This window comes from Tursiops truncatus, chromosome 20, assembly GCF_011762595.2.
Source record: "Tursiops truncatus isolate mTurTru1 chromosome 20, mTurTru1.mat.Y, whole genome shotgun sequence".
Lineage (NCBI taxonomy): Eukaryota > Metazoa > Chordata > Mammalia > Artiodactyla > Delphinidae > Tursiops > Tursiops truncatus.
In genome coordinates this window covers 53,391,577-53,413,800 of record NC_047053.1, presented here as the reverse complement: position 1 = coordinate 53,413,800, position 22,224 = coordinate 53,391,577, and the positions used below count along the sequence as shown (strand labels likewise).

At 51.9% G+C, this 22,224-nt stretch overlaps 1 protein-coding gene across 9 annotated transcripts in view; it reads right to left on the bottom strand.

Moving 5' to 3' along the window:
* Positions 1-22,224, bottom strand: part of SLC39A11 (solute carrier family 39 member 11) — a 414,544-nt gene that overhangs the window by 55,589 nt on the left and 336,731 nt on the right. For 6 of the 9 annotated variants that reach the window (XM_073797950.1, XM_073797948.1, XM_073797949.1 and 3 more), the window contains 2 exons: positions 13,083-13,152; positions 5,412-5,549 (listed from right to left, as the gene is read on the bottom strand). In XM_073797950.1, coding sequence (XP_073654051.1) covers positions 5,412-5,549; positions 13,083-13,152 — 208 coding nt within the window. The remainder of the gene's footprint in view (positions 1-5,411; positions 5,550-13,082; positions 13,153-22,224) is intronic. The other 3 variants (XM_073797955.1, XM_033848523.2, XM_033848524.2) reach the window with 1 other exon arrangement.

Below are 22,224 nucleotides of genomic sequence, written 5' to 3'. Positions count from 1 at the left end.
TTACAAATTTTAAAAATAAAATGAAACAAAACACCATGACAGGTTGAGAGAGACATCACAGAACAAAGGAAATAGCTTTTTTCCTGCTTTTTGAACAAGAGAGCCTGCATTTTCATTTTGCGTGAGGTCCTGCCAATTATGTGGTCGTTTGCCCTCCTGTAATAAAAAGTTTGTTCCGTTGTCATTCACCTGCAGTGAAATGCTGGCCTTAAGAGGATGCATCCTCTGAAGCGGTGCCTCTCTCCCCTGACTTAGGAAAGCCGCGGCTTTGGGAAGCATAACCCCCTTCGCAAGGGACAGTGGGAACGGTGGGGGGGGGGGTCCCCTAAGCCTTCCTTCTCCGCTTTCCTTCTAGAACCGTGGTTCTCATGCCATGGGGTGCAACCCAGCACAGGGGACCCTGCTGAAAATGCTGATTTGCCCTCCCATACCCCACCCTGAGATGGTCACGGACGAAAGCTGGCCCGGAGGGGGCTGAGGTCAACGTGCCAAACAGAAGGCTCGGGCCGCAGCAGTTCCAGGTGCCAGGCTGGGTCAAGGGACATTTTGGCCAGTGGTCTTGAGCAGGCAGCAACGGTCTGACATTAGGGAACGATGTGGCCTTGGGCACGTCACTGTCCTTCTGTTTCTCTCCTGCATGAAATGAGGCTCTCCGAGGCCTCCGGCAGAGCCAATGCCAAGTCAGAAGGTCATCACGCATTTGTAACATGGCCTCCGTGACAATTTTCATCGCCTCCCCTTTCCCTGCACTGAAAGCTAAGTCAGGCCCTCAGTCTCCTGCAAAACCTCACCCCACCCCCTGTGCAGGTCCAGGGCCACCTCCGACTCCCCTACCTGCAGGCAGGCAGGCATGACATCATGCAAACAGGGAGCTGGGTGGAGGCCCCCGGCCCTCGGTTCTGGACAGAACTAAAAACCCGACGACCTATCTGACGGACTTACACCAAAGAAAGGAAATTTGTCTTTTAAGAACAAGTGAGAAGCCGATGACTGAAGTCCCAAAGAATTTTGTGGTTGGACGTTTTTTTCTGTTGTTTGTTTTCTGGCACAATCTGTCTCTGTTTCTGAGCCGAGGGCCGTGTTCCCCGTGACAAAGGCCTCTTTCTTATGACAGTTTAATAGCTGCAGTGCAGGGGGCAGCCCAGACTCCCGCGGGCCGGCGTCTGAAGGCGGCCTCTCGGGAAAGGAGAAAGCTACTGCTTTCCCCCGGTTGGGTTCAAATTGAACCGACAGAGGCCTAAGGAAACAAAACACAACACAAAACAAAACAAAACCTGAGCCTCCTTTCGAAATAGGAAATGAAGACCAGCAAAGGGGTGGGGAAAACAAAACGCATCGGGATACAGAGGAGGATGGATTCAAGAGTCACGCTCAGAGCTTTCCGTCCACCGCGGGAGGAGGCGAAGAAAGCCCAGTGGGGCTCGGAAGACGTGGATGGAGACTGGGGAGACCCTATCTACCGGTTCCCTGTGGCCACTGTAACCAAGGACCACAGATTGGGTGGCGTAAGACAACAGAGGTTTATTCTCACGGTCCTGGAGGCTAGATGCTCAAAAGCAAGGTGTCAGCAGGGCCACGCTCCCTCTGAAATCTCTAGAGAAGGATCCTTCCTTAGCTCTTCCAGCTTCGGGTGGCGGCTGGTAGCAGTTCTTGGCCCCTGGCTGTGTCACTGTGATCTCTGGTTCCATCACCACATGGCCGTCTCCCCTCGGGGTGTCTCTGCGTTGTCACCCAGCGTCCTCCTCTGTGTGTGACTTTTCTCCTTGTTGAATAAGGACACCAGTCGTATTGGATTTAGGGTCCACCCTAATCCAGTGTGACCTGATCTTAACTCTCTGCATCTGCAAAGACCCTCCTGCTAACTAAGGTTACATTCCCGGTACTGGGGGTTAGGACTCAACATTCTTTTCTGGGGGATGCCATTCTACTACAACACTGTCGTTCTAAACGCCCCCCTCACCTCCCCTTGTCCTGGAGCCTGTAGGCAGGTAACTCTTGCTGGGGAGCTCTAGCCTCCCAGTGACCCAGCCCACCTGTCCGTCCACTTTCCAGGAGGTGAGGCTGGAAGTTGGTCCTGACCTAGCAGCCGCCCGGGGCATCCTGGTGCCGTCTCTTTGCACTGCTCTCTGCTCTCTCCCTCTCCCCTTAGCCCTTGCTGCCTGGAGGCACCTGGCAAGGGTGACGGTTCCCAACTGCGGCAACAAATGCCAGGACTGATGTGCCACACGACCTTGAACATGTATGTTTGCTGCCAGTGAGGCCGGCTGGAAACCTGCCCCTCCCTGAAGAGATTTCACATCTGCTGCTGTTTCCCAACTCGTCCAATGAGACACGATTTTAAAGCCACACTGGACAGTGGAATCAGAACTCCTAGAGCCGACGCTTGGGAAATTACACACTTTTTACAACGGCGCTGACCTCCTTTCCCACACCACTTTGGGGGGCAGTTTTCAAGCCTCTGTGGTCACAGGAGGCAGGAGGATGTCAGGGTTAAGGGCACAGGCTGCAGGGCCAGGCTGCCTGGGCTCAAATCCTGCCTCTGCCCTCACTCCCTTGTGCCTTTGGGCACATCCTGCATCTGTAAAATGGGCACAGTGATTTCTCCCTCACAGGGGGCTTTAAGGATTAGTGAATTCCCCAGGAGTCAAGGAGCACAGGATCTGCACGTGGAAAGCACTCAGTAAACGTTAGCTTTCGTGACTGTCCCATGATTGCCAGAGGCAAGGGTGGGGTGAGAGAGCCAGCAGGGGCAGAGGTGTTAATTCACAGGCTTCCCAAAACATGCCACCTGCCATAAGCATGACCTCAGGGAAAGTTCCCGGGCTCTGTGTCCTCCCCTCTTTACTGGGATGGCAGTAAAGACTGAGCAGTGCATGCAAACAGCCCCTAAAGGCAGCCACTAGTGCCCCGTGGTGAACCCACCAATGCACCCAAGCTGCCTCTCTTGGCTGGCCCGGCAAAAGGCAGCGCAGTCAACACCAGCAGCCCAGCTGAACGCTGCCCACGGCTCTGTAATGTACAGTTGCTCTCGGCCTCTCGCCGCTTGTAACAAGCTGTCCAAGGAGGGTGGACCGGGCAGCGATGGGTGGACCGGGCAGCGATGGGACTAGAGGAGGGAAAAGTCCGTGTCACCTCCAGCGCCTGGGAAAGCCACAGAGAAACGACGCTGCTGTTCTCAAAGAGCCTTGTGGGGTCCGAGCCTGCCCTGAAGCCTGCTTCACGCTAAACAGAGTGCACGTTGTGTAGAGATCGGTCCCCCGTGCCAAAACGGCCAACCCTGTCGCCAGGGACTTGGGTGGAGGTGGCCGGGGGCCGTGGAGGGGGAGGGGGCCTGGCATAAATGGCTCCTTGTGCTGCAGATGGAGAGGGGCTGCCTCTGGGCAGACACAGGAGGGCACTCAGGGCCTCCCTCCTTGTTCTGGGCATGTAACTTATGTGGTGACACGGCGGGGCCTGAGAGTGAGTCCAGGGAACTGGGCGTGGGGGGCGGGGCAAGAGGGAAGCAGCAGCTCGTGCTGTCTGGAGGGGGCTGCCCACTAGAAAACCATCTGCAGAATTCAGGCGGGCCGTCGAGGCCGGGTGCAGAGCAGCCCACTCCCAGCCCGGTCCTGGGTCCCCTGCAGGGTAGAGAAGAGGCTCCAGGTGAGGGTGCGGGATGGACAAATAGCTACATTCACTGAGCAAGCCCAGAGCAAGAGACACCCAGCACGCCAACCCCGTGCTGAGACAGGACAGCAAAGTCAGCCTGGGAGGGCCAAGGCGGGGGGGCGGGGACAGAGGGGAGGGTACTAAGGTCTAGTGTCGGGCATGCAGCCCACGACACGGGAGAGCAGACGCAACACCTAGAGACCACGGAGGCCTGGACCCGGACCTCTGGGCTGCGTGCTGGGTCCACACAGACTGTGGAAGCCGCTTCTGAACTCGTTCTCTTTTGGGGGGCGGGGGGAGGTGAGGGGGGACAGGGAGCTCTTGTCCTGGAGCCCGGGCTGGGACAGGGGTGGGCTGGGCATCTCTCTGGAGTGTAGTGTCTGAAACAGGCAGGCCAGGAAGCAAACATCACAGCCGCATCGTACACAGCCTTCCTACATGCCGGCCCTGTGCCGGGGCTTTGCGCGTATAAACTCAGTTAATTCTCAGAACGACCCGTTGAGGTAGAAACGATTATTATTCTTATTTTACAGATTAGGAAACAGAGGAACAGGGGGGAAAAAAAAAAGCAACGCATCAAAGTCGCACAGCCGGTAAGTGGCGGAGCCGGGGTTGCAGCCAGGCTGCCTAGCTCCGGGATCCAGCCTGCTCCATACTCCGCCCCCCCAACCACACGCCTACTCAAAAGGGTCTGCAGCAAAGGAAGCTCAGCGGGAAGCGAGACCTGCCTGCCCACTCCCCGCGGGCTCTGTCCCTCAGCCTCTCATGGTGGCCAAAGCACCTCACAGGCCACCAGATGCTCCAGGAAAGGGCTAGGTCCTCAGCCAGAGACCTAGGAACATACCTGGCGCTTCGCCTTACCGGCTCTGAGGCTGTGGACAGAGCACCTCTCGGTGACTCAACTTTCTTGTCTGTAAAATGGGGCAACTCACGGGTCCTTCCCCCATGAGTCTTCTCATGGAAAAGCCAACAAGAGAACGAAGGGCGAGGACAGCACAGAAGGGAGCACACAGCAAGGACACGGCAGAGACCACCTATGGTTGTAACACTCGGCATTCCTGTGGTTTAAGGCCCGAGAGGAAGGGGATCGGCCTGGGAAGGGCTCCTGCTATGATGATGTTTGGCGAATGGAACTTTCAAGGTTAAAATAAACTCTTGGGCCAATCTGGATCCTTTTGTTTTGGCATAGAAGGTCATTTGTTAAACTCCCTTCCTCAGAGAGTTAAATTTAGAGTTCCACTGCTTGGTACGTACCTAAGAGAAATGCAAACCTATGTCCACACAAAAACCTGTATGCCAGTATTCACCGCAACACTATTTGTAATAGCCAAAATGCTGAAACAACCCAAACCTCCGTCAACTAATGTGGTACGGCCATACGACAGAATATTCTTCAGCCATGAAAAGGAGTAACAACACGGTTGAACCCGGAAAACGTTATGCTAAGTGGAAGAAGCCAGACATAAAAGACCACGCATGGTTTGATTCCATTTACATGAAATGTGCTGAACAGGCAAATCAATAGAGACAGAAAGTAGACTCGTTCCTGGTTGCCAGGGCCTACGAGGAGGGAGGGAGGGGACTGACTGCTCATGGCTATGGGGTTTCTTTTGGGAGTGACGAGAATGTTCCGGAAGCAGAGAGTGTTGACGGCTGCACAGCTCTGTGGCTGTGCCCTGGGAGAAGCAGGTGGATAGAAGGGGAGGATGCAGGAGGGGGGGATTAAGTCGCTCCCAGGTAGGATGCGGTGCTCAGCTCTTTACCGTCCCGTCTGGAAGCCGCTGGGGTTGACTCTGAGTTTGCTCACAGCTGGGTGACATGCGCCTGCATTCCAGGGCTCCGGGCTCAACGGTGCCATTCGGAGCCAGGTACGAGGCTCCATTCCTGCTGCAGCATCCACCCTGCATGAACGGCGGGGATGGGGAAAGAGAAGGCAGCCTGGGAGCCACCCCCGTGGGCACCTGGCCTTCTGCCCGGAGTCCAAATGGGGTGGGGCTGGATGGATGGTGACAAGGTCGGAGTCGCCAGCTGCCCTCACACAGGCACTGCTCTGCCGCCTCATTCCCCAGAGGGCCACGTCCAATCCTGCAGCCCTAGCCAACAGCCCCGAGTCCCACGGGCGCCCCAGCTCAGAGATGGGAGAGGGTGCTTCGCGCCTACCGCTTCCGGCTGCCGCCCTTGCCCTCTGGGAACGCGGCTGCGCCACATCACGGGGCCTGGGGAGCGCGGGTCCCGGTCCCCTTCCCCACCCCCATCCCCCCAGGGCATCCCCGGGGCCTCCCTGACTGGGTCCTCAGGGCTCCCCGCGTGCGCGCGTGCGCAGCTGCCGGCAGGGGGAGCTCTACCCCCTCCCCACGTGTGAGCACCTGCTTTCTTCGCGGCCATGGGAGCAGAGGACAAGGGTCTGGAGTCGCCTGTGTTCCTTGACTTCTCTCAGCTCACACCGCAAACCCCGTTTTGGGCAAATGAGCATATTTCATGGGTATCCGTGTCAAGACTTACACCCTGTTATTACTCTGTCCTATAGCCCCCAGTTCCACACAGCAGCGGGAAAAAAATTAATCAATTAAATGGAGTTTCGTCTCTTCCAGGATCAGATTCTTTCCCAAGCTAAATTGCTCTCTTTTTTGGATAAAACTAGTAATTCAGGAATCAGGAATCAAGATCCCTCCCGAGGCTGTAACTTCCTCTCTCCCCTGCCCCCCTCCCCCGCGAGACGGCTTCTGTGTACACGGAAAGATGTTTTTTGTGAAAAACACAAAAGAAAATAATAAAAAAGATATCATCCTGGTTTAGAGAAACTGGATTTTCAACATAGATTAAAAGACAGTAGTAGTAAAAAAAAAAAAAAAAGACAGTAGTAGAATAAATTGGAGAGTCAAGGTCATCTTTTTGCATTAGCCGATGGGACTTAACGGACTAATTTGTATTGAGAACATAATTACATATTATTATTGCACAAGGTTTTCATGAATTTGAATGGAGCAAGAAAGAGAGAGAGAAGTAAGTTCCTGTCTGGGGTCAGAAAGGACTTTGTTCTATCCTGAGTTTACGAACTAATTTTTGGTGATTAGTACAATTTCTAAGAGAGTGTGAGTGGCAGTGAGAGCAGCTTTCTCTCAACGCCATTACTTTGCAAAATATAAAAGGAGGCATTTCTACATCAGTCTTCACATGCCTGGGGGACACTTTTATTGTCCCACAAAGCCTGGTGGTGGTAGAACCACAGATGCAACCCACCTCTCTCATGTGACACACGTGGAAGCTGAAACGTCAGTAGTAAGAGCCAAAGACGCGGGCAGATGGCCAGGTGCATGTTACCCAGAGTCAAGCTATGACGCCCCACTACCGCACGGTGGCACTGTCTGCCAACCACGGCCTGCCCTCCACCACTGCCAAATGCTCTTAATAATTCAAGGTAAGGCGAGCAGCTGTGTGGGAGGACCAGGAAGAAGAAGTTGCGGGAAGGAGCTGTCAGTAGATGACTCTAGAATTCCAGGCAAGGTGGTTTCATGGGTTCAAGAGAAGGGCTTGTTTGCATACACTAAAATGGATCTGCTCAAGTGCCACCTGCTATTGCAAATAAGCAACAGTGCAAGAACTGACTTCCAGTTCTGCTGACGTGATGGAAGGGAGGGGTGGTGGGGAGAACAGCATGGGTGTGGCTGGCTGAGTCAGAGTGTGTCCTCACGCCGGGGTTCCACGTCTCAGGCTAGAGACCACTCTCCCGGGAGCCTAGGCTGGGCTTTGGCTCCTGCCTCCCCGCCGAATGGTGAGACCCAGTTCAGCGGGCAGGAGGGGGTCAAGATGCGCAGCCTTGAGGAAGAGACGGTCTCGTCTGGGAACTTGGTCCTGCCACTGGGAGAGCAGTCTGCTCCTTAAGAGACGCTTGGGCGAACTCTAATGAGAAAGCGCATCTTTTGTTTCCCTAAATCCCCTCCCTCCCCCTGCAACGTGTTTCCCTGAGTAAACTTGAGCGGAAGTAGGTGGACGACTTGCACAGGTGGATGCACACACACGGGGCTACGCCCAGAGACGTACCCATCGACTGCTTGTCCTTGTTTTGAAACAAATGGCTGCCTGGCTGACTAGCAGCTGCTGTCTCAAACGAGCGTTGCTATTTCAACAGGCATAACTGGTTTAGAAGCCAGGCAGAAAGATACACCCGACTTTTGCTTTACTCTTTGATCCGAGAGGCAAACACACCCCTTAAAATTTATTTTGATGCCTGCATGTGTAACTCAAAGAGCTATGTTAGGTCTGAATGCAGGCTAAGCTACCAGGCATCCTTTACTAAGTGTCTGGGTGTTGATTAGCAGTGGCTGGTTGGGGCGCTCAGCAGAAGGAAAAAAAAAAAAATATCCAGCCTGTGCTCTGTGGCTTCTGCGTGGTGCGCCGTGAGGTGTGCGGCCAGCGTCCTCTGCCCGAGCCTGCTCCGGGATGCCTGCGGTGCCTGTCGGTCAGGGTGTGCTCTTGGATTACAGATGCCTCTCGACTTGTGCTTAAGTCAAAGCTTAAGTAGGAAGCAACGCGTGAAGCGAAACGTTGAAGCATAAATCACCTCGCTCTCCCTGCCGGTTTGAATTATGCCTGCGACTGAGTTAAGTGAGAGCGGAGGGCATGCTTCCTCTCCGGAGCACGCGTGCGCTGGATGTAATGACACTTCAGAAGGGAAAACCGCTGAAGCAGCCAACTCCCCAAGGACAGGAGGTCTGAAGAATTCTTTGCGGTGAAACCCGAAGAAATTGCTGTGGGACCAGATCAGAAAGAAGAAAGCTGTTTCCCTTGAACTACAGGCTGCCCTTGGCTGGCTGAGACTCGTCATCCTTCAGGGGATGCTGAATTCTGAAGGGATCCCCCGACGATGTAGGCTATCTAGCGCAGGAGGAAGGTGGACCAGTGGAAGAGGGCCGGGGGCAGGGGCACTCCATATACCTGATGAAGTAACAGCATCAGAACACTAGATGGCAGCAGCCGTACACAAATTATATGCTGGGGACCTACCTGTCCTCTTTCCCGGTGTCAGAGCCTTTGATGGGGAATTTGGGCATGGCTGTGTTCCAATAAAATGGCATTCACAGAAGCATGTGTGGGCCAGATTTGTCCCACACGCCATCATTTGCCGACCCCTCCGCTAAACGAACAGAGAACTCTCTCTGGCTCAGCTAGCTTGGTCCACACGTCCCAGGCATTTGCCAGCTAACTCTTTTCTTTTCCCAAATCCATGCAGACACCCATCCCTCCTTCCCTCTCAGCCCCTTTCAGCTACCTATGTGATTACTTATGTCTCCCGAACTTGAATTCTCCCTCCCACACGACAACGGAATCGGTTGACAAATGCTGCCAGTTTGTTCTGCGCTTAAAATGCTTTCTTCCCACCAATCTCTCTTCATTCCCACCATCATCAACTCATCCCTTATCTTCTTCGCAGCTGCTATAACACGTAGCAGTGGTGTCAATCGCGTCTGTTCAACCGCTGGGTTCTTCGCACGGATCTGTCTACCTCTTCCCCCCAAAAGTATTCCGTTGAGCCAGATTAATGTTTAAGTCTCCTCTTGGGCTTCAACATTGCCGGGCACCGGAACCCACCAAGGCTGTCAGTCTCTTGCTGAAGAACGCACTTTTCCTTTGGCCTCCAGTTTTACTTCCATAAGGCGCCACACGAATCCCATCTCGGTGACATCACGCACCCGCCAGCTCGCAGTACTAACTGACCTCATCACCTCCGCCTCTCCAGCTGGACAGCCGCCACGCTCCTGGTCTAAGGCCACCCGTTCTATGAAGCGCCCTGAGATGGGGGAAGACCTTGCCCTTCGTCCACTGGTTTCTTAGGTCACTTGGTTCGCATCCCTCCCTGTGCTTATCTTATGGCAACTGAGGGTTTCACCGCCCACTAACCAATTATTTTAGCTATCTCTTTTGCTATTGATTTTCAATTACACTGCACTGAGGTCAGGGTGTGGTCTGAATGGCATTGATCTGGGGGTGATCTGACTTTCTCTGTGGCACAGTACTGTAATCAGTTTTGGGAAACATACACCCATGTGTTTGGAAAGAACACACGTTCTTTCCTAATTGCTGGGTTGGGGGTCTACATGTGTCCACGATGTACATTTGGTAATGCTTTATGGGTGTCAGACAGGGGCGTGGTGCTCCCCACCATGACTGCCGTTTTGTCGGCTGTGCCCCGCGATGCTGACAATTGTTCTTGAGCATTTTGAGGCTGACGTTGCTAGAGGCGTACAGATGCGGGATCGTTCTGTCATCCCGGTACGTTGTTTCTCTTTTCATTAAGTACTGACCTTTATTCTTTCTGTGGCTGTCTGCCTTAAAGTCAGCTTGGTCTGATACTGAAATTGTAATACCTGCTTTCTTTTTTTTTTTTTTTTTGCGGTACGCGGGCCTCTCACTGTTGTGGCCTCTCCCGTTGCGGAGCACAGGCTCCGGACGCGCAGGCTCAGCGGCCATGGCTCACGGGCCCAGCCGCTCCGCGGCATGTGGGATCCTCCCGGACCGGGGTACGCGCCCGCGTCCCCTGCATCGGCAGGCGGGCTCCCACCTGCCTTCTTTGGATCAGCACCCACCTTGTGTCTCTTTTCATTCCTCTATCTGCCACCTTTGCATGTTGTGCTTTAGGTGTGTCGCTTGTGAATTACATAGAATTGGAATTCTAAAAAGCAAAACCTCGCTCTTTCAAAAGATGTATTTAATCGTCTGATGACTGCTTTTGTACCCCTCCCCTCAGTATTAGCCTGTTTTCTCCTTTTTTTTCTCCCTCCCTCCCTCCTTTCCCTCCCACGAACCCCCCCCCCCCAACCCCAGTCTGCAGCATGAGCTAAGGGCGGAGAAGGCTTACGAGCCTTGCCTGGGGGCTGTTCTGACTTTTACCACTGAAGAGTAAGATCAGAGGAATTTGAAAGGAAGAACCCAAATCACAAACTATATACGGATTTGTAAGTGGGGAAGACAGGCTGAAGGAGAGGGTCTGCATGAGGTCACCCTCTTTCCCTCTCTGTGGCCTGCATGGACATGCTCTCCCCCCACCCCTACTCCTGATACCCCAGACACAGTGGCGATGGGGGCAAAGCTCTAAGGGCTCTGCCCACCGGCTGTGACAGGGGTGGGTGGAGTGTAGGGGCATAAAAACCCCCAAGGATGCTTGTTTATCAAAGGGTTTTATGAAGCTGAAAATACCCAGTCCAGTGCCCCAGCCCGATCCCAGCTGGAGAGTCCCATTGAGGGTTTATATAACTCAGAGAGGATCTGTCTGGTCTAGGGAAGGGGGGAGTTGGGTTGGAAAGGCTTTCGCTCTGCTTTCTTCAGAAACATAAAGGTTAGCAGAAAGTGCAGGTGACAGAATAGAGGGACATCGCAGTTGACATCTTGAGGCTGCGGGAGACATGGTGCCAACAGACAGGAAGCCTGGCCCGTGAGCGCAGTGCGTGGGGCTGAGCTGTCACTTGCCGGCACAGACATTTCTGGAGCACGTGCAGCTCCCCGAGCTCTGCGAGGACCTGGCCCTTGGATGCTTCAGGGGTCAGCCCCGCGGGGCATGACGAATCACAATCAGCCCTGGATCTTGGTGACATTTCTTACATTCTAAAGGCTTCTCCCCATCCATGGCTCCTGTGATTTTCGCCATAGGCTTCTTGTTACTGATGACCCTGGAGTCAGGGCGAGGAAGTGACTTGGGAGTCCGCCAGGCAGGAAGAAGAATTGAGAACACAGAAGATCTCAACCTAGAACTGCGCCAGCCCGCACGTGTGTTTGGGGCTTCATGGAGCAGACACGTCCCTCAACACGAAGCATTAGAATTCAGTGACTACAGCGACACACTGGGGCCCCAGAGCAGCTGAGGGAATCGAGAAAAGGAGGTGGTGGGGTGTAAAGAGGCCCCACGCAAGGCTGGGAACGAGGGAAGAGGGGAGAAAGGGATTCCGTGAGGAATTAGTTCCTGGCAACCGTGATCCATAGACACAGGGCAGATCGTTAAAGGGACGGTGCCATTGCCTTAGGCGGGTAAAAGGTAGAGTTTGAGATTATACCCGTCAGAGGGCAGTGGAGCGAGAAAGGTGTGGTTCGATACAGAAACCCCTGGACCATCTCTTTGACCCGAATTATGTTTTCAAAATAACTGTGACTTCCAGCACCTTTTAAACAGTGTGCGTGCTGTCTGTTCGAAGTTTACCTCTGTCCTTGCCACTCCCAACTGTCTCCACCTGCCTGTCTGCACTTATCTGCTACCTCCTAGTTCTCTACAGGCATCTGAGTTTGCTGCCCTTGGACAGGCTCCACCCGCCCTCCTTCAGCCTGGAGGCTGTAGTATTCGTGGTTTTGTGGGCGCAGGTGGACCAGGTAGCTTATCTCTATGACGACTCTTTATGGTCCCAAGGCTGTAGCCTTATCTAGGCCCTGTAATTCAACGGAGGGAGAGGAAAGGAAGAATCTACAAGGCCTGCTGATTGTCTACGGAAGACGAGGGGAAATAGGAAGCCGAGGATGACAGTTTTGGCTTGGTCGACCGGGTACCAGGTGATGATGGGGGTTTGCATGACAGCAGATGGGGACAATAAGTTCAACTTTGGAGATGCTGGGTGCGGGGATCCTGCGGAACACCCAAGCGGAGACATATGGATGGTGGCCAGACCCGTAAGAATAAGTTCGGGAGAAAAATCTAGGCAGAGGATCAACCTGGGCATCACCAGGAAACGGACGGAAAATAAAGCCATAGGCATGGGGCAGAATCCCCAGAAAGAGTGCACTAAGTGAGAAGAAAGGGTGCCCTAGAGATGGAGCGCTGGGGGACATCAACATTTCAGGACGGGCCGTAGGACACGAACCTGCAGAAGAGCCTGTGAAGAAGCAGATGGAAGGGGGAGGAAACAGGAGAGGCCAGTGGCCAGAAAGAGAAAGCGAGGGCTTCTAAAGGAGAGAGCAGTGAGAAGCGTCAGCTGCTGCCTTCGAGGTGCAGCTGGCCCTCCGGGTCCTGCCATCCCCCCACGGCTGAGTTCGCGGATGCGGAACCTGCACATGCAGGATCCGTGGATACCGAGGGCTGACTGTGGTACTCGAGCCTTCGAGGATTTTGGTATCCGCCGGCGGGTCCTGGAACCAGTCCCCCCAGGACACTGTCTTTATCATGTACTTATACATTTAAAGCGTTTGGAGAACAGCATGGGATTATATCCATGGTTGGTTTTCAAAATGGTTACCCATCAGACAGCTCATTGGAAAAACGTGGTGTAGACCTGCTTCTTGAAAGAGTACCTCTCTCAGGTATGAGCTGCCCTGACCTCCTCCTCGCCTCCGCCAGTCAGACCTGGGGGGCTGGGGCTGCTGCACAGTTACGTGCAGACAGCTCACCCGAGGCAACAGGCACTTCCGGGTACCACCGGGTGCAGTGCCACGCTCTAAGGCACTAGGCGTCCGCTTACCTGGCGCTCTCAAAGGTAGCAGATGCCGTCTTTTCTACAGCCCCAAATCCAACTCCAACAGCAAGACCCTCTGAAACAGACATAAAAAAAGTACGATGGGTTAGGAATCATTTTTCTATAATACATGCACGTAGAATCGAAGCTTGCTCAGAAGCCAAAGCCAGCAGACTCCTGCGGGCTGGATGGCCCGACTCGCTTGGTGGGGGAACCCCTGGGACACCATGGAACCAGTTACACACTTCATCACATTGGCAAATCCCCTGGTCTTCTTTGCATACTTTATAGTTACTCAACAGGCTTATACTTAATCAGCTGTTAAGAGCAAGCAGTTTCTTCACGTCTTCAGTAAGAAATCAGAACAACAGTATTTTGATGTGACACAACACAGGTTAAAAGCAGATCTTGCTAAGGGTAATCTCTGAAATGGGTGCACCGCTGTATTTGCAAATGCAAATAAAAGAACTCCATAAAAAAATGCGTCTTACATTTTGGGGGCTTCCCTGGTGGCCCAGTGGTTAAGAATCCACCTGCCAATGCAGGGGACACAGGTTCGAGCCCTGGTCCGGGAAGATCCCACATGCCGGGGAGCAACAAAGCCTGTGCACCACAACTACTGAGGCTGCACTCTAGAGCCCGCGAGCCACAACTACTGAGCCCACGTGCCACAACTACTGAAGCCCGCGTGCCTAGAGCCCGTGCTCCTCAACAAGAGAAGCCACCGCAACGAGAAGCCCACGCACCGCAACGAAGAGTAGCCCCCGCGCGCCGCAATGAAGACCCAATGCAGACAAAAATAAATAAATTTATTTTAGAAAAATGGATCTTACATTTTTAAATGTCATTGGATTTTTCCATTATGTGTTGATTTTGCAACTAGAAACTAGAAGATTTTGAGTCCCAGAGTTCATTTGAATTTGACTCTTTTAATCCTTTTTATTAATTAAAAAATGCTTGCCATTTTTTAAATTAAAATTAAAATGCTTGCCATTTTTTAATTAATAAAACCAAAAAAAAGGTTCATCCCCATCACTACGTCACATAAGATTGCACGAGGCTGCCAGTAACAGATAATCCACAGAACAGTAGCTTCAACCAAGGGTCAGCAGACTATAGCCCAGGGGCCACATCCAGCCCACTGCCTGTTTCTGTATGGCCTGCAAGCTAAAAATGATTTTTTAAATTAATTTATTTTATTTATTTATTTTTGGCTGCACTGGGTCTTCATTGCTCTGCACGGGCTTTCTCTAGTTGCGGCGAGCAGGGGATACTCTTCGTTGCGGTGCGCGGGCTTCTCATCGCGGTGGCTTCTCTTGTTGCAGAGCACAGGGTCTAGGCATGTGGGCTCAGTAGTTGTGGTGCACAGGCTTAGCTGCTCTGTGGCATGTGGGATCTTCCCGGGCCAGGGAAGTTATAAGAATGATTCTTAACCACTGTGCCCCCAGGGAAGTTATAAGAATGATTTTTACATTTTTAAATAGTCAAAAAAAAATCAAGGAAAGAATATTTCGTGACACATGAAAATTATATGAATTTCAAAATTTACTGCCCATAAATAAAGTTTTATTGGCACACAGCCATGGTTGTTTGTTGATGGACTGTCTGTGACTGTTTTGTTTGACTCTCTATGTCAGCAGAGAGTAATGAGAGACCAAATGGTCTGAAAACCTAAAATATTTACTATGTGGCCCTTTAAAGAAAGAGTTTGATGACCCCGGACCTAAACACATAGGGTTTTATTAGCTCGTGCAACGAGAAGTCCAAGGTTGATATGGTGGCCCAATGACGTCATCACAGACATTGACGATCCATCCTCAAATGGCAGGGACTCCTACAGTCTGCTCTGAGATGGTGTGACCACAGTGTAGCTTGAAGCTTGGGGACGGACAGATGATCTTCCAAGCCCTGTCCAGTAGGAGTGAGCTTGCCAAGTTCACCAACGCCCTGATCAAATGTGGAAGAGCCGTGCTGGTCTGCATATATCTGATAGAGAGGTAAGAAGGGCTATGAAAAAGAAAGAAGGGAGGGAGGGAGGGAGGAAAGGAAGGAACTGCCCCAGTGGCCTGGGATCAATGGCATGGAAGCACAATGTTAAGACCCCTTTCTGACATCTATGGGGGAGTGCAACCCCAATCCAAATAGGAAAGAGAATAACCAGTATTGGTCAGAATCAAGACCAAGGGCTTGGAGCCTGGAGGAACTTCTGTTATGAAGAGGGAAGAGGTCAAAATCTACCGAGTGAGGGCTTCCCTGGTGGCGCAGTGGTTGGGAGTCCACCTGCCAATGCAGGGGACACGGGTTCGTGCCCCGGTCCGGGAAGATCCCACATGCTGCGGAGCGGCTGGGCCCGTGAGCCATAGCCGCTGAGCCTGCGCGTCCGGAGCCTGTGCTCCGCAACGGGAGAGGCCACAACAGTGAGAGGCCCGCGTACCACAAAAAAAAAAAGAAAAAAAAAAGCTAGTCAGAGACTGACCAGGGGTTTCCTGACATCAGAGGGGCAAATCCGTCCCTTTGAAAAACCTTGCTTTTCTAAACCATAAGCAACAGCTGGTGGCTCTTTTGTTAAAGATTTTGCTCTAATTAGTCATTTTAATGTTAATGATAGTGCGGTCCTGAGGACAGGACTTAACATTAATTGGCAAACTAACCCTTTCTAGTTACTTAGCACGCAGCCAGCAGCACTTGGCTTACTAATGCTCACAACGGCTCATTAGGTTACCCAACTAATGCAGGAGAGAAAGGGCTCCCCCACAGTGACACAGCATCAAGGGGCAGAACCAGGCTTGACCCTCAGTCCCCACCCCCGGCCCCCCACCACCCCCGGTGGCTGACATGGGCTGTGGTTTTCTCCCAGGTGTGGGCGGCAAGGGCTGGCATCTGAATATCTCTATCCTAAAGAAGTTGCGCCTCTGCCCAGCCCCGTACCTTGGCCACGCCCACAGCGGGTACCACGCCCTTCCCACCCCCACCCCCCGCCAAACGCACACCACATGGTGCCTTAGGAGGTGGCCAACTCCGTCTCCCCCTGGATTTAGAGTAAAGGGAATGTAATTGTTACCATCTCTGAAGGTGGAGGGATTACCTGAGAGCGAAACTAATGCGAAACCAAGACAAACGACCCAGGCGGCAAGAACATAATATTAAGGGAATGAAGGCAGACACTGGAGATCAACAGATGGCAGAAGGAACCCGGGGGTGAAAGAGAGCAGAGGAAAAAATGCGACCGGCGTCCACACCCCCAGGTCTTCCAGCAAAAGTGCACATTAGGGAGGTAATGAGGACAAGAATCTAAAGTGGCTGCAATACTGTTAGGAAGCCGGACCTCTTTTCACAGCTCCAGCCATTAACTCAGATGCAGACCGAAGGAAAACAAACTTCCAAACCTGGGCTTATAAGCCCCCGGGATGCAGGGTGAGGCAGAGTCCTAAGGGCAAACCTGAGAATAAGCTCTAAAGCTGATTCCTCCAACCCCACACCCGTGCTCCAATCTTCTCGGGGGTTGGAAGGTGGGTGCGGCTGCCTCTCTCCATCCCCCATCCCTCCTGAATCTCCCTCTCTCATCCTCTGGGCGCGGTGGGGATGGGGGCGCATGGGCTTTTTGTTGAGACGGGCCTGGGCTCAAATCCTGGTATATTATTTAAGGTTCTTGTAAAAAGGAAAGAAGGATAATGCTCTGCTTACAGGATGGTGTGTACACAGCAGGGATTCTCACTACTGACATTTTGTTGTGAGAGGTTGGCCTGTACAGCCCAAGATGTTGAACAGCATCCCTGGCATCTACCCACTAGATGCCAGTAACACCTCCTCCCCGCAACCGTCCCCTCCCATCAAGGGGTACTTTTCACAAAAATCTTCAATTATTCTAGAACGCTCTTCGAGTTTACGTAGGTGGTCGGAAAGTGAACTGTTAAAAACTAGTGTCTTAGTCCATCCAGGCTGCTATAACAAAATACTGTAAACTGGCTTCTGGATGGCTTAGAAACAACAGAAATCTATTTCTCACGGTTCTGGAGGCTACAAGTCCAAGATCAAGATACTGACAGACTGGGTGTCTAGTGAGAAACTACTTCTTGGTTCTCAGATGGTGCTTTCTCTGTGTGTCCTCACATGCTGGAAGGGGCAAGGGAGCTTTCTCGGGCCTCTTTTCTAAGGGCACTAATCCCCTTCCTGAGGGCTCCACCCTCATGACCTAAACGCTTCCCAAAGGCTCGACCTCCTCATACCATCACTTTGGGGTTAGAATTTCAACATATGAATTTGGGGGCCCAGATGCAAAACATTCAGGCTATAGCAAATAGTATTTTCTTTTTTTTCAACTGAGGGCTTAGAAGCCCTTAGTTTAAAGCACATGGGGTGGAGCTCACAGGTCTTCTGTAAGAGACTCTCCAGCCTCCCAAAACAGTGACGCCTATGTGATTGCGGCCTTGCCTGACATTCATGGGCATCAGGTTCCATGGGCGGATGGGAAGGAACGCCTGTGTGGGGTAGAGAGAAAGGGGGTTATCTTGGTTCAGCTGAAATCCCTGTTGGAGTGGAAACAGGGCAATCTGAGCTGCTGTGGGGACATCCTGCTTCCTCCTGCCTGGCTATGCTCCTCTGCGTGTGGGTCCAGCTGTCAGATGATCTCAGCAAGAGTGGGGCTTCTGCAATGGAACTCAGTGGTCTGACGAGGGCTGAAGCCTGTGGTGTCTCATTTCTCTTGTTCTGGGTAACAACAGCAATGCAGGAAATGAGCAGCGATGTTATGACTTTTTTCCCTATTTAACTGTTGCTTTTTATTTTTTGGAACTATAAAACAGCAATTTCCTATGATCCAACCTAATGAGTTCTGGAAATCCTTTTTTAATATTAAATTTAAGACAGCAGCTAACATCTCGTGGGGGTTTAATAAATATTCAACACAGCCACCAACAATGACGACAACAAACCTCAAAGCTGGAGAGGTGGGGAATTCTCTGGCAGTCCAGTGATTAGGACTCAGAGCTTTCGCTGCCACGGTCCGGGTTCGATCCCTAGTCGGGGAACAAAGATCCCACAGGCCGTGCGGCCAAAAAAAAAAGGTGGAGAAATGATGCGAAACAGGATGGCTTACTCATTCCCTTCTCCACTGAGGACAGAACAAGAGAAAAACAAGTCAAATTGCAGCCAGAGGGATTTAGGCAAGGGAAAAGGGGAGGGAAGAGGGTTTTGAAACATACGATTAGCTCGCTGAAGGGAGGTTGAGAATATCCCTCCCCTGGGTGGAGAATTGGTCTCTGAAGGTGGTGGCTACTCCCCAGTCAGGGACAGCTGTGATGGGGAGAGAAGGGTGAGGTGAGAAGAATGGAGGGGGTAGCCTCATAATGTCCCTTCTAGCCCTTTAACATTACGTGTGGGATCAGTTCTAGGAGAAAGTCTGAACATCGACTTATTCGTTCCCAGGTCAGTCACTGAAAATAGAGAAAGAACCATCTTAGCGTATCTGCTGCTGGACGGGACCATGGTGGCCATGGGGGTGGCCTCAGCAGCCTCCAAGGGTGCCGGGCGAGCTCAGCTTAGATTCCTCCTCGCTCCTGCCCATCTGGGCACTGTCACTAAGCTGGGAGATGGGTACCAGGCCAGGTGAGGGGGCAGTGTCACATCGCATGACAGTAGGGGTCCCCTGGCCATCAAGGGTCAACATGTCTGGCTTACACACACCAATGGGGCAGTCCTGCTGCCTCGTTCCCACTCTGATCCCACAGCTTGGTTGAGCCTTCTGGGGAGGCTGGCCCCCAATATGCTCACCCCCCTGCCTGGCCTGTCTTTGGCCGCAGACTTCTAGCGGAGAGGAAACCCAGGAAGGTGGCAACTCTGATCATATTACACATTAATTAAACAAAATGTTGGTAGAGCCCAGCCAGGTATTGCCACAAAATTCCTAAAGGGCCTTTCGAAAAGGCCCTCTAGAGAATGGAAGTTATCAACTTAGTGTTATTTTTTTGGAAAAAGTAGTTCGACGCACTCTTCTACCATGGATTGCTATTCATAGCGGATGAAGTTAAGCGTTGGGAAAGGTGAAAAATGGCGGTGTTCCAGAAGAGTTGAATTGAACTCCAATTCTTAGCAATATCAATAAAGTCACGTCTTGGAGTATATTAAGAGACGTCCATAGTTGAAGATACTCTAACGTGAGTCCCGCTCTAATTAAAATAACTTCCTAATTGATGTTTCAAGTGTGTGGGTTTTGGGTGTCTTTTGGTTCTGTCCATATTCTATCGTCTGCAGTTAGGCTCCACTTACACAACGATGGACCCAGAAAACCACGCTCCTCCAGTCACTCCAGCCAAAAGCTACTCCCATGGCTTCATTCCCACTTCAGAGTGTCACTGGAAGGAAGCTGTAGTGGGAACTAAGCCAGATGCCCCTCCTTGCTGAAATGTCCGAAGCTGACAGCAAGCACGTGCAGAAGCACAGCAGATAACCCATCCTGCCACCCGCTTCGTGCAAAGGATGCTCCGCCCCACAAAGGACCGGGATGCCTGGGCAGGGCAAAGGCAGGTGAACCGGGGAGTCAGCTGCCCCCAGCAGCATGCTGGTATCATCCACTCCGCGCCCCTCGAAAACCAACAGAATCGAACTGCGAATGATCCTACCCAGAGGATTTATCAGCCCTCAGGAAGTGGACGGCCACTGACCCCTGCTTCTGGTCCCCTGAAGAGGCGCTGCAGCCTGGGTCCGTCCCAGGTCAGGGGGAGCGGCCTTGCTGCAGGGAAGGGCAGCCCAGGGCCAGCTGCCTTGCAGTCACACCTACACCGCTGTCAGTGCACCTGGCTGCACTCTGCCCTGCAAGTGGCGTCCGGGGTGTAACTAACTCCTGGACACGCCTGGATGGGGGACACGTTCGGAGGTGCGGAGGGGTACTTAGCCATGGTTTTGTAATTCCTCTGGACTAGAGAGCCTCAAGAAATTGGGAGGAAAGGATCTGTTAAATCCCTTTGGAGGACTTTTCAACAAAATGAGACTTTGGTAGTTCTTTTAGGATGATGAATAATCCCCATTATCATGCCCCATAGTTGACTCCCACCAAAGTATCTCCGGAAGCCAGGCAAGGGAAAGATTCTGACATCTCAGATGATCGCTGCTATGTTTCGGTTCATCGAAGGCAGATGGTGTAGCACAATGATGTAGCTAATGGGGGCAGTGGGGGGAGGGCAGGGGTACTTGTATTCTTACAGGGAAGTTAACTCAGGAGGAAATTAACGCTCAGCCCTGCACACCCCAGTTCTGGGACTGCCAGGTGCCAGGTGGGGGCCCCACGTGGTCCGGATCAGGAGGTGTGGACCTGTCCGCACAGCTATGGCTCCTCATGCACAGGATGCAAAGCTCAGAAGCTCTCACTGTCGTGGCTCTCCCCATCTTGTAGACAAAGCTGACCTACAGGAGGAGGTCAGTGTCGCGGGCATGCTGACAACAAGAAAACTGGCCCAGAGGTGTTCGTATGTATGTTTCATCCATCCCTGAAGCCCGAAGCCCGGCTGTACCTCCATCCTTCCTTCGTGTGTCTGAGATGCACCCACAACCTTTACAACACCCCACTTTTCTCCTAAACCACTCTGAGTTCTCCCTTTGCAATCTGCAGCACAAGGACTCAACAATTCAGCCAAACTCTGTCCTAGGCGTTCTAGGTTCATCATCTGACTTAAACCTGTCCAGACCTTACAAAATTGATACTATTTGTATTTTCCAGAAAAGGAAAGTGGGGTTCAGCGTGGTCAAGCAACATGCCCAAAGCCACACAGCTTGGAAGATGCTCAGCCCACGTGTTCCTTCTGGTTCAGAGCACATCACACTGACTTCTGGTTTAATTGATCATTATGACTCCTTCCTGCTCAGGACCCAAAGGACTGGGCACTGAGTCGGTGTCAGCAAGAGGGTCCACTTGGGTGCCACCACTCCAAATATTCGTCAAATAGCCATTAGGTGTTGTGTAGGATACGAGACGTGTGCGACGTGGTTCCCATCTTTAAGGGATTCACGATCTAGATACTCTTTCAGAGTCACAAAATTAGAAACATGTTTCTCTGCTCAAAACGTTTAGAAAGAGCGATCTGGAGAACAATGTTGAAATATCAGAAAAGCTGGAGTCTGGGGACAGAAGGGAGGCGGGGGACGGGCTGGCAGAGATTGCCATATTCAGGCATAGGGTGAGAACCAGGTTCGAGTGGGCGGATCAGCCTCAGAGCGTTGCCAGGCACTGGCGAGCCTCGGTGAGTCCCCAGGCACGAGGGGAAATTGCAGGGATGGCTGAAGGGGTGCCGAGATGAAGTCTAGGAAACTGGCATAAACGCGTTAACTCAAAGGGGAGGTTTGCAAAGGGCACTGACTGGGCAGAAAAGGATGAATATGGTTTTTGATATGTTGAGTTCAAAGTAAAAAGACATTGACTGCAAATGCTCTAGGTGGCTCCAAACGTACAACGGGTTGGGGATGAGAAGTATGAATTCAGGGAGCCATGTGCAGTTCTAGCTAACAAGTGTCGAGGCTCCGCCTGGGCTCTTTACTGAACCGTTTAATTTGGTCCTTTCAACAGCCCTATGAGATTGGTACCATTGTTCGTCCTGTCAGAGATGTGGAAACTGGTCTCCACACCCCTGGGCTCTGCTCTCTCCGGCTTTCCTTTACTGCTTTCCAGGAAACCCTCATTAGTACTAGTACTATCTCAAATGCTACTACTTCCATGAACTTGAAGACCATTTTCCAGTTTTACTTTGTCAAAGACTTTAGGCACATAAAAAGGCCTCATTTCACACTCTTATTTGGAAACTAAAAGGTGGTTGTTTTCCATTACACTGCTTTTTAATCACGGCGATATCCTTACACATGGAAAAAAAATTCAAAATGCTCAAGAGAGTCTAAAGTAATAAATTTCCCTATCTCCACTTCCCCACCCCTAGTTCTACTCCCAAAAGGTAAAGTACTTTTTCTAACAATTCTGATTTTCAATTCTCTGATGGGTATCACTTTAAATACCATGAATACGTTGGTTTCTTAATTTATCACAGTCTTGATTTAGATAGTCTGTTGACAGCATGACGGGTTCTTCCTTATCGACCTTACTCTGTTGAGTCTTCCTTATAAATGCTGAGGAATACAGAGCACATGCTTCCGACCTCTGCTTTCTTTC